The following is a 12816-nucleotide window of genomic DNA, read 5'->3' on the forward strand; positions in this document are numbered from 1 at the left end:
TGCTTCCGTTTCCTCGCAGGTTGGGCCTCTGTTATCTTCTGTTGTTAATGTCTTTGATGTTCTGAATCATCAATTCTATGATAATCCTCAGACATTATCTTGATCTTAAAATCTCGAAAAAATAGCCTTAAGCAATTTTTTTCTTTATTACCATATTTACCCCAAAAGAGGCAACTTTGTACTAAACAATATTTTCCTATTTCGTATTTAAAAGAAAAACAAAAATATTTAAATATTGTATTATTTTATAGATGTTTCAGTCTATATAATGAAAACATCGTTTAATATCGCGATTGTTGCATAAGAGTAGGCGCGAATTCTTAGCAAGAAGAGTTTTGCAGTCAATATTAAATCAATAAATTGATACATATCAAATAATCCAGATTAATTAACAAATAACATTTGTTAAGACAGTTTTTGAGTTATACAAAATGTAAGATACATAATATCTGATAAATACATGTCATATATAATTCAAAATTGGAAGAAAATATAGTATAAATCCGATAGTATAAGTCCGAAATTCAATTATTGCTAATGGCGCATTAGAGGATTGAACCGTTTATTCAACAATAACGATCGCTATATTTGAAAAAATGCTAATGCAGAAAAAGGTATAAACATTATATAACAATACCAAGCGCATACGCTCGCACGCACGCGTGTACATATACACACACAATATTATCTCGCTTCATGAATGATTTTTTCCTTCACTTTGTGACACTGACTTGTAACATCCCTGCTATTTTTCGAGCGAATAGATTTTTTTACTTGAATAAGCTTTATTTTACTTGAATATAATTTATATATGACAGTAATAAATCATTCATGAAAAAGTTATCCAATAAAATCTTTGCATATTTTATTTTATCTTTATGAAAGTGATTTTAATGGATTTTTGAAATATTTTTCTGGTTAAAATAACCAGTTCAATCAAACATCTCAGATAATTTACAAAAAAAATATCCGTTTAAAGCGATTTTTAACAAGATAAAATAGAAAATGTCAAAATTTTATTATATAAAATGACTTATGTATAATCTAGTATTGCCATATGTATGTCAGATAACAAGTAAGAATACTCCGTCGCTTCAGAAATGAGAGTAACTCAGAATCATAAAGTAAAGCGAAAAATTGCTTGCTTGTGTAAGTGTTCACGCACGCACGCACGTACTCGCGCATGTACACCCATCACACGCACGCACGCCTATCACACGCACGCATGCATACACCCAAAAGATGTCCTATCATAAATGAATATACCTTTTAATATTTAAAATTGAAACTAATGGAGATATACCATTATATATAGTATATACACACAGCCAAATTGTAAAAGATTTTTCTTCTCGGTTTTACCTGCTCTACCTGCACACGACGGATGATGCGATTAACTCCGGACACCGGTATATATCAATGTATATATCAAATTAAATAGCTCAAACTAAACTCTTTTATAAGTATAGTGGTTACTTACAAAATCTTTTTGTATTAAAAAACAAAGAGATATGCATAAATTTTATACAATAATATACAAATTTCGATAGAATAAAAATTGTATCATTTTTCAAAGCAAATACAATGATGTATAATTCAATGTAATTATTTTACATATTATACAAGTTTTGTCGTCTTGAAATATCAGAAGTAACATCTATTTTTTCAATTTCGATTCTGCGATATAATCAACTTGCGACTCCTACATTAGAAAGAGTTTGACATGTATTATTCTGTCATTTGATTGATCATAATATTCAATGTTCAAAAAAGTCGGAAGTTGGCCATATCGCAAAGCTGATACTGAAAAGATAGATATCGTCCACGATATTTCAAGCCGATAAAACTCTTGTAATACGTAAAATAATTATATTGAAACATACATCATTGTATTTGCTTCAAACAGTGTTACAAATTTTATTATATCGAAAAAATATATATCTCTTCGTTCCTTAATATAGATAGTTTTTATAAGCTATCACTACACACATAATAGAGTTCTATTTGAGACATTTAATTTCATATACGTAGGCAGTCCGATAATAAAGATACAGGCATTGATTATATGTAATCTGTGCGCACAATCTCGAAGTCACGGATATGTATTGTTACTTGAAAGGAGTATAGTAACCGGTGTTGTTTTCCATCCATTGGTCAATGTTTGTCAAGCGAACGAAATTGCCGATGTGATCAAAAATTATTCCAAGTTCGAGATGCGTGCAATCGTGTAATGCGTTATCAGATTTTTACAAGCTGAAAATATGAATCAGAGTGAGATTCATCATTAGGTTTATAGTGAATGTTTATGACCAGAATGTTTTAAACTGAAAAGAAGTGCATATGTGGTGCAACAAATTCAAAGATGTATATATATGTATATGTTATGGTCTATCTCCCTTATAATTAATTTAAAAGATAAAAGGGAATGTCCAATTATAGGAGGATATCTCTTGTATACATGTACAGGATGTCCGGTAATAACTCGCACGAATAGACCAATTTTTTAAAACTAATTTTTTCATTAATTATTGCGAAAATCGAAAAACGGTAGAAGACTTTCCTATGCGGTTTATTAACTCATTCTACCTATATGACAGATGATACGATTATTACCGAATATCCTGTATATTAGTGCATGCACATCCGCACATATATGTACACACATATGTCCCATACACTTGTACATACGCGTACACGCGCATATGTATATACACTTAATGTACATGTAAATCTGTGTGTATATGTGTTACATATTAAATTATACAAAGAATTTGTCACTGAATGAATTACATGGAAGTATAAATCAAATGTATACATATCTGCCTTCTCTTATAATTTCTTTCTTTTTTCTCTAAACCACTTGAAAATCTTCCTGATTCCTTTGATACTTCTTTTCAGGAGTCGTTCTTCGTTAGTAATTGCTTCCAAATTATTTATCCTTTTTCGCATCTGCCGCGCCATATGACGAGCCCTTACTTATTTCTGACATTCCGAGCGTTTTGTACATTAGCAGATAAACTGTAATTCAATTTGTTTCCATGAACACAAAATCATTTTTAAAATCTATCAAAATGTTTTGTGATTTAAGATCATAGTACATAAAAAAATAAAGGAAAAAAAAGAAACTGTAGAGTTTCTTAAGCAAGCAAATCGAATAATCGCAATCCAGTTGTTCTTAAATATAAATTTAATTAATCATGTGTTATATCAAAAAAGTTATAAATTAAATTAATTTTTTTAAATATAATGATTACTTCTTTCAAGTTAACATACAAACAATAATGTAACAGTAATGATTATAAATAATGATACATAAAAGTTAATATGAGGATACTACTTACATAAAAAGATAATTGCAATTCCGATGAGAAAATAGATAATCGACCCAGATAGAAGAAGCCTTAGAAGGTAATACAACATTGGTACAAGAACAACTATCGCCCAGAATATAGTGTTAATGAGGGAATAATATCTCCTTTTCAGCATGAACGAGTCTGTCCTAGGTACTCCGCTCGTGGCAAAAAAATCGCCGGTCTTATAAAAACTCTCTGTCATACGATCCTACAAAGCAGAGTTTATCTAACGTTAGTGTATTATATTGATTGAGTTGATGTAAAATAAAAAGTGATCTTGGCGCATTATTTCATTCAATATCATAAACTTGTAAAGCCTTATTATTATACTCATTAACATTTAAAGAAACAATCCTTTTATTTGTAATGTATGTCTTTCTTTTATATTAAAATACTTCAGTTAGACATGCTCGATTTAAATCGTTCATTGATAATGACAATATATGACTATCTACTATTATCTTTTGTGAAATTACTCAGAACTATTCGATTAGACATTTATTTAAATTCAAGAACCATTAATATACAGGGTGTCCCAGGGTTAATGCACCATCTACTAATGACAAATTTTTGAGATCATTTTAAGATGATCTTTTCTCGGCAAAAATATCGAGGAATCAATAATTTCCGTGTTATAAGCGATTCAAAAAGAAGGGAAAGTTTCTTTAGTTAATTTCAGATAGTTTACTTTAATAAAGAGAGAGAATTTTAATTTAAGGCTTAGTTACAAAGATATATGATGGAAAAAATTAGGAACTTGCAAAAAATAATGACCTCTCTCGACATTTTCGCTGAGGAAAAATCGTTTCCAAATGATCTCAAGAATCTGTCATTAGCAAGTAGTGCGGTAATTCTGGGACAGCCTGTATAAGCAGATGAAAATAAATAATTTACTCTTTTCATTAAATAAACTTCAGGAGAATAAATACATAATATACAAAAAAAGAACTAATAATATATATATCTAATAAAGTTTTAGTAATAAAAGCAATATATCTTACACGACAAGTAATATCGAGTACTGAAAAGCGATAGTAAAAAGAATGACTTATCACCAAATAATTATGACTTTGATATATCTCCTAGTTCTAGTTTTATCTCTTCATAAAGCCAAAATCCTTGATCTCAAATAGATTAGAAATTCCAAAAATAAATGTCTTCTCCAAGAGATTTCACTCCCTGTGAATTTTTTCTAATTCGCTTTAAAAGCTGTAGAAATAAAACGCAATAATTTTACATGTGATTTTATAGATATCGAATCGGTAGCTCCAGAAAATGACGGCGAAAAGCTCTGAAGCTTACCGGCGCCGACGCCTGGAACATCGATCCGAAACAAAGATATATGATGGAAAAAATTAGGAACTTGCAAAAAATAATGACCTCTCTCGACATTTTCGCTGAAAAAAAATCGTCTCCAAATGATCTCAAGAATCTGCCATTAGCAGATCGTGCGGTAATTCTAGGACACTCTGTATATTGAAAAGAACAGATTATTGATTGTATAATCAGTGTTATATATGATATTGTATATCTTTACTAAAATAGTATTTTCTCTACTCAATATAATAAAAAATGTACACATAGTATACTTTTTGCTGATAAAGCTTGTGCAGCCATTCAGCAGCAGCCTCTTCTCCTTCTGGCACTTCTTCAATGGGAATTCTTTTGGCATACATATGACCCTCCAGTGATTTTCCTAAAAGGAGGTTCTTCATGGTCGGTTTTATTGAATCAGATGGTTTGAATGCTATTTGAATATCATAGATGGCTGTTGCTTTGCCTCTCATGTGCGGAATGCTGGCAGTAAAGCCTTTTGTACGTGGTGTTAAGTGATATTTTAATACTGGTAGACCTTTTTCAATGGCGAATTTTTGACTGGCTTCTAATTTTTTTGATGTAAAGCGCGTACCCTCGGGATAGAGCAAAAGCTATAATCAATTCATAGTTATTTTTAGATGTTAGCAACGAATTATTTATTATTATTACTTATGTTTATTATTTTTTAAACATTTAAAATAAATCATCAAATATATATACATTTGCACTTACAATTAGATGAAAGAAACGAAAAGACGTACCCACATCGTGTCAGGATATTCGACCAACTCCTTAATTTGATTCTTAATGTTTTCCTTGTCTTTCTCCCAACTCCTCTCAAGAAAGATGCTCTCAGCAAATTTCCATGCCCATCCCAACGTTGGAATATATTGTATCGATTTCTTAGCATATGCTTTGCAATTCTAAAGAATAAAAATTAAAAAATAAATATCTTTTTAAAACAAATATGGTGTGTAAATTAAGTTTTCTTTTGTAAGAAAATACTTACGCCTAGTAATCTCACGCGATCGCACAATAGCCAACCTATCAACCAATCAGTTTCATAACTATGATTCATTAAGAGGTAGCCATGTTCATTGCCGAAATATTTGTCAAAATCCTTCTTATCTATGTACAATATCAGGTCTGATCCTGCCCACCATTCTGCCATAAATACTAACTCTAAAAGTAAAATTCAAAACATTAATATCTTAGAAATAAATGAAAGACTAAAGTAATTCAAGAGATAAAATAAACTTACGACAATAGAAGGAATAACAGAGATAATAATTAATCTTGCGATACAGATACTTGGAAAAGGGCCTTAGTCCAAAATATAAAACGCATTGGAAGAAATTTATTATCAAGCCAGATGTAAAAAATGTAATAGCAAACATAAGATGTATCACTGATGATTGTTTCATGGAGGTGAGTACTCCCATGGTGATAAGCAAATAGTATTAAACTGTACACTTTATAGAAAACATAAATGTTCACTTTTTCTACCTGCAACAAAAGCATACAGACCAGTTTTTTAATTAATAAGATAAAATTATATTCACACACACACATCTACAAAAAAAAAAAACCTTTAATTTTTTTCATTTTTGTTAAAATTTAATTGTTGCAATTATCATTATATTCATAATAATTATGGTGGAAGACCAATGGACTTAGAAATTTCAAAATGGTATCTTATGATAATAGATAACTATATGTGCAAGTATTTACACAAGCGAATATATAAGAACTTGCCTGAGAATGAAAAAAATTATTGTAGCGTTGTTATGTACAATTTTCTGATGTCTGGATGTTGTCATACAAATTGGCATTATATTACATTGCTTTAATATCAATTGGCTCATCATTTAAATTCAGTTGATATAGGTGTAATAAATATATACAGTAAAGAAAAATTATAGTTTATATATACGTATATATATATATATATAACATAATCAAATTTAAAATTGACTATTTTTTTGCCAGACCACGAACATAGTTTTGCCGAAAGAAAAAAAATAAATATTTTTCGTTATTTTCGTTTGCTAACCGACTCGCGGATTTCGAGATGCTCGCTTGTACTACCGAGAGTGCGGAATGCATGCGCGACGCAACGTCGATTTATATATATATATATATATATTTCAAATGTAGACATACAAGTTTTGTATACAATAACATTTGCTAGAGAGTTTGTTTCTCAGATATAAACAAACAGAATACATTTTTTGCTCTTTAATACATTCTTAAGAGTAAAAAAGCATTAAATTATGTCATTCATGTCAATAATTTGGATGCAAATAAATATTAATTTTTAATCAACTGTAAAGTTTTAATTAACTTCAGTTTTATAATCAGTTTAAATTAATTTTTTAAATAAATGGGCTAGATTAGGTTTATTAATGTTACTAGTAAGAAATCAAGCTAAATGAAAGTAAGATGTAATAAATAAAGCACAAAATCTTTCTTTTCAGTGTCATTTTATTAATAATTCAGTTTTGCATGTTTTGATCCTTGATTTGGACCATCATCAACAAGTGTCACAATATTATATAGAATATGATAGTTGCAAATGATGGTTAGAGACCAAAACATACAAAACTTAATTATTAATAAATTCACACTAAAAAGAAAGATTTTGCACTTCATTTACCATACTTGGTTCTCATTTAGTCCGATTTTCTATAAGTAATATTACTCATCAAAGCCTTCAATTTTGCTTTTAAGTTTATTTTTTATTGTCACAAATCCTTAAAATATTAATAATTATAACTGCTACTAATGATATAACAGCTTTTATAAAGCTTGCTTCTTTTTGCTTAAATTTAAAAAGTTGAAAATTAAACTTGTGTTATAAATTTTGATTTTTACAAGTTGAATTACTATAATTATGTATGTATGTCAAAAATATTATAGAAGGAATGTGAGAGAGAGAGAGAGAGAGAGAGAGAGAGAGAGAGAGAGAGAAAGAGTGAGTAAGTGAGAAAGGAAGAAATGTGTCAGATTAAATAAAAACTCAAGTATTAATTCTAAATATTAATTTCTGGAAGAAACAGCAACCATTATTACACACACACACACACACACACACACACACACACAATTACATTATATAATTCCATTTACATTTCTCCTCCAAACAAACCAAATACCATAACAATATCTATAAAAGATCAATATAACTGTAAGAAATAAAACTGATAGCGGCTTAAAAAGCTAATATCATTAAAGATTTTGAGGAAATACTTGGAGATGTCTATATAATATTTGGGACTAATATAAAAGTGATAAAAAAGTAAAAACATATACTTTGTCAACTTATAAAATACACAATGAATTGCAAGCAGCAAACAAATATTTGTTTCTATGTTTTATTAGAGATCCAGATTTACAAAACATATATTGTCATAAACTCTCTAAGTTTTTATTTCTACAAAGTATATATTTCAGCAAAATACATATACATATATATATATATATATATATATATTATATAATACTTTAAATTATTATATCTCCCGTACTATATATAATTCTGGCCACATATACAATGTAGATTCGATTGTAGAATATTTTTCCATGCTATCTGCGAGAACGTAGATTATAGCTCACCTAATTTAGCGTTCCCGGTGAAGAAAAATGCGTGAAGAAAAATTGTGCGTGCCAAAGTGCGTTGAATGTAGAAAGGATCAAAGTGCGGAATTCCAAAGTTCACATTGACAATACGTCAACAATGTGCTTCAATGTGTGCGCCTTGGTGTTTGATTGCTGTTTTATGCCTCATAAAACAGTGGAATCATGTTTCCATGCCGTGCGCGCGAATCCAAATGACAGTGCGATAAAATGAGTAGCTGGCCGTTTGCGTACGACCTGATTAGAATATTACAAAATGGAAATATACAATATCAATGACGTTAATGGGATTAATGGAATTAATTAACACCTATGCACGCCAATGACAATATTTGTTATATCTTGAACTAGTAGAGTCACTATTATATATGCGAGATGTGTAGTGATGATAATCTAGATTCTGCATCTCGGAAAGTATATATAGTGTGTCATGTATGTGTACACACACACACACACACACACACACACACACACACACAAAATCTATATTTACTTACCCCCTCTGTTACTACTCTACTACCGAACTCCAATTGTAAAACATACTGAAACGATATCTGATCAGCTCTGACTCCGGCGCTCCAATGCTAGCTATACTACTAAAGTATAGTCAAACTGTCATACACAGGGTGTGTTCCGATATACACTGCCAGTACTGGCAGTGCTGAAAAATTGTTCCGCTATTAGCACGCAGTGTGCTGCGACAGCATCTAGTTCCATCAATGACGTCATAAATGGTAGCCATATTGCTACTGCGGTTACTGCAGCTCCCGAGGTGAAGCAGTTACAGTGCAACATGGCGTCGTGCAATAAAATAGAATTGCACTATAATTACTGCAAAGTCGTTCCGAAATATAAAATCATAATGCTACTGACAGTGCCAAAGTAATTTCGGAACGTTGCGGCAGTGAACTGTTATGACGTCATGGATGGTTGTAACGCCGGCAAAAAGGGAACACACCCACAGTATATACAGTGCTATGTTCCGATTCCCCACCCAGGTGCACCCGATATTATAGTACATGTCACGTATACTATAATATCGGGTGCACCCGGGTGGGGAATCGGAACACAGCCCAGGGTGTGTTCCTTTTTTGCTGGCAGTGCGACCATCATGACGTCATAATAGTCCTAGTTTACACTAGAGTCCTATATAGGGTGTGTTCCCTTTTTGCCGGCGTTACAACCATCCATGACGTCATAACAGTTCACTGCCGCAACGTTCCGAAATTACTTTGGCACTGTCAGTAGCATTATGATTTTATATTTCGGAACGACTTTGCAGTAATTATAGTGCAGTGAAACATAATAACAACAAACATGGACAAGCATCGTAAATTATCAATTTGCTTAATAGCATTAGAAATTTTAAATGAAAGCAGTGATAGTTCTTCCGAAGAAGAAGAATATAACATTACATCTAACAATTATTACATCTAACAATTCTATTTTATTGCATGACGCCATGTTGCACTGTAACTGCTTCACCTTGGGAGCTGCGGTAACCGCAGTAGCAATATGGCTACCATTTATGACGTCATTGATGGAACTAGATGCTGTCGCAGCACACTGCGTGCTAATAGCGGAACAATTTTTCAGCACTGCCAGTACTGGCAGTGTATATTGGAACACACCCGTTGTTGTTCACCGAAAGTTAAACAAAGACAGATGATGCTCGCGAGCGTTGCGGTCGTTAAGTGGAACGCGTCCTATGTTGGTCCCGTAATGAATCCTACGTGCAAACCAACCGCAACCGGCGTACCATAAGTGAGAAAAAAGTATATTTGTCAAGCGACGCGGTAGCGTCCCGACGCCAAGTAATATTATTTTCTAAAAAAAACATTTTAAATATCTTTGAGACATTTTTAAGACATTTTAGATTACAAATGGGCAGCTGCGGGACCAACATGGCGATCATGGGAAGTATGGAGGGGGTAACGATGCTTCTCTAATTATATAGGACTCTATAGTTTACACCGATATACTTTAATACCTACTAAATACTATACTGTTGTTACGTCTCTCTCGACAATGTTCTTTTCTTAGGTCCAATTTCACTAAGTCCGGTTAGATGAACCGACGGTTAAAATTAACAGGGTTCCAACTGAAATGATATGAATGCTTGGTTTTCCTTCACCTCTATTTTCTGTTGGCCACCCTGCTAATTTTAACCGTCGGTTCATTAACCGGACTTGGTGAAACTGGCCCTTACCACAGTATATACAGTAGCGCAACTCTCCCGATTTTGTGTTGACCAAAACGGAGTGCGCATGCGGGAAATAAGTAAGTTGGCCAGTAAGGGCCACCGCACAAGCTTTTCCGTAATGCATTATGTTACGTTAAGTACTGATTCTAAACCTAAACTCGTACGTAATCTAAATTAGCAGGGTGGCCAACAGAAAATAGAGGTAAAGGAAAACCAAGCATTCATATAATTTCAGTTGGAACCCTGCTAATTTTAACCGTCGGTTAATCTAACCGGACTTGGTGAAATTGGCCCTTAGGGCCAATTTTACTAGGGGCAAATTTCACCAAGTCCGGTTAGATGAGCCGTCGGTTAAAATTAGCAGGGTTCCAACTGAAATGATATGAATGCTTGGTTTTCCTTCACCTCTATTTTCTGTTGGCCACCCTGTTAATTTTAACCGTCGGTTCATCTAAGGGCTCGAGCACACACTTTTGTATAAGCGCATAACCATAAGCATAAGGAAATTGATTAGTCCATAAGTATGTGCATAAGGAAATGGACCAATCAATTTCCTTATGCTTATGGTTATGCGCTTATGCAAAAGTATGTGCTCCCAGCTTAACCGGACTTGGTGAAATTGAGCCCCGTAAAGTTAGCTGGACCACTTTAACTTTTTAATAATTAAAATTATCTAATCGTTTGGTGGTCATTTGGTGATGATTGGTAACTTAATTAAAACGTTTGGTAGTCAATCGTTTTTTTTAAATTAAATAATTAAAATATTGGTGTAAATAAGTTAGCCGGATATTTTTAATTTTTAGTCTAATCGATTAAATCGGGGCTTATTCGATGCAGAATCGTTAGGTGGTCACAAATCCTTTATTTACAACGTTTAGTGGTCCATAATTTATCCAAAAAGTAAAAAAAAACCATGTGCGGTTAGGTAGTGGGGATGGCTAACTGGAAACTGTAAAGTTAGCCGGACAAATATATTATTTACCAACCAATTTTATTCAAATTGGTCTTAATTAAAAGACAATCGTTTGGTGGTGATTGGTAGTCTAATTACAACGTTTGGTAGTTAATTATTAGGCTACTACGATTATAAAACCATGTGCGCTGATCCTGCGTCTGCGCGTGCCTTCGTTGTGTAACGGTTCTCGCAGACCAGCGCGTTGACGCGACGCGCGATATCCAATGAAAGCTCTGATTTTTGGAAAACATAAAGCTCTCATTGGACATCGCGCGTCGCGTCATCGCGCTGATCTGCAAGAGCCATAATGCTGATATTACATTCAGACAAAATGTTTGTGGATTGGCAATCAGATGGAGAATTCGGAGAATCTCGATAGAGACTCTAGAAATTCTCTATTCGATAATCAATCGTTACGTTCGACAAACATTTTGCCGTGTGAATGTAATATCAGCTTAAGGATAATATTAAATTTGTCGTGCGACAAACTTTTTAAGCATACTGATTGGTTGCAAAATAGAAAATTTCTTGAATTTCTAGAAATAATTTCTAGAAATTATAATCAATGCGCTTAAAAAGTTTATCGTACGACGAATGTAATATTACTGTAGAGCTATTGGCGTAGCGATTGGCTATCGAGTAAAGAATTTCTAGAGTCTCTATATATGATAATATGGCGAATTCGATTGAATGCACTAGTGCGCACTAATGCGCACTGAGTGCGCACTCTTTCAGTATTTAGCATTCGGTTGACTTGCCCTGTACTGGTTCAGAATTTTATTTGTATTCGGTTGATAGTGCACTAAAAATATGTGCTAGTAAAAATGTGTTTGATTGAACTGCATTATCCCAGTGCAGTGTTATTTGTACGTTTGGTTGAAATACATTGCACTAGTGTAGAAGGCACTGAATTGCACTGAGATTTTCGACAGTGCAGTTCAGTGCAAATTTGAGTATTCCAATGAAAAAATATGGCAGCTAAAATATTATTATTAGATGAACTGTTAAATAGTTCGAGCAGTTCTAGCGATGAAGAAATGATGGCAGTATTAATGCGACATGAAACACAAATTCCGAAAGTTCGGAATATGATAAATATTATAAATGAATATTCTGATAAAGAGGTATTATCACACATAATTTCAATGTATAGTTTAAATATTTATTATATTATTTCATATTTAAAGTATCTCTCTTTGATTATTGTAGGTTTTTCTCTGCTCTCTTGTTGATTACAAGTCGCATATTGCACATGTGAGCACCACTAAAGAAGTTACTAAATGCACTATATTGGGATCAGTGCCTGTAATCGCTCCCAGGTCAGTGCAAATAACCGCACTCGGGTCAGTATT

General features: G+C 32.6%; 1 protein-coding gene across 3 annotated transcripts; it reads right to left on the bottom strand.

Annotated features, from left to right (window-relative positions):
* Positions 1–2528: 2528 nt before the first annotated feature.
* On the bottom strand, positions 2529–9266 carry LOC115240925 (1-acyl-sn-glycerol-3-phosphate acyltransferase gamma-like). Of its 3 annotated transcripts, XM_029816371.1 has the most exons (8): positions 8617–8719; positions 8286–8543; positions 5932–6176; positions 5680–5852; positions 5432–5593; positions 4943–5281; positions 3342–3561; positions 2529–3018 (listed from the first exon to the last, which is right to left on the bottom strand). In XM_029816371.1, exons 3-8 carry the CDS (start codon positions 6110–6112, stop codon positions 2930–2932), a joined length of 1164 nt encoding a protein of 387 aa, XP_029672231.1. In that variant the 5' UTR covers positions 6113–6176; positions 8286–8543; positions 8617–8719; the 3' UTR covers positions 2529–2929. The 3 variants fall into 3 exon arrangements, with proteins under 3 accessions (XP_029672231.1, XP_029672242.1, XP_029672250.1); XM_029816382.1 differs by lacking the exons at positions 8286–8543; positions 8617–8719 and adding an exon at positions 8804–9266; XM_029816390.1 differs by lacking the exon at positions 8286–8543 and having other exon boundaries at positions 8617–8727.
* Positions 9267–12816: the final 3550 nt, after the last annotated feature.

This window comes from Formica exsecta, unplaced genomic scaffold (genome assembly GCF_003651465.1).
Source record: "Formica exsecta isolate Colony F162 unplaced genomic scaffold, ASM365146v1 scaffold1178, whole genome shotgun sequence".
NCBI classification, from domain to species: domain Eukaryota; kingdom Metazoa; phylum Arthropoda; class Insecta; order Hymenoptera; family Formicidae; genus Formica; species Formica exsecta.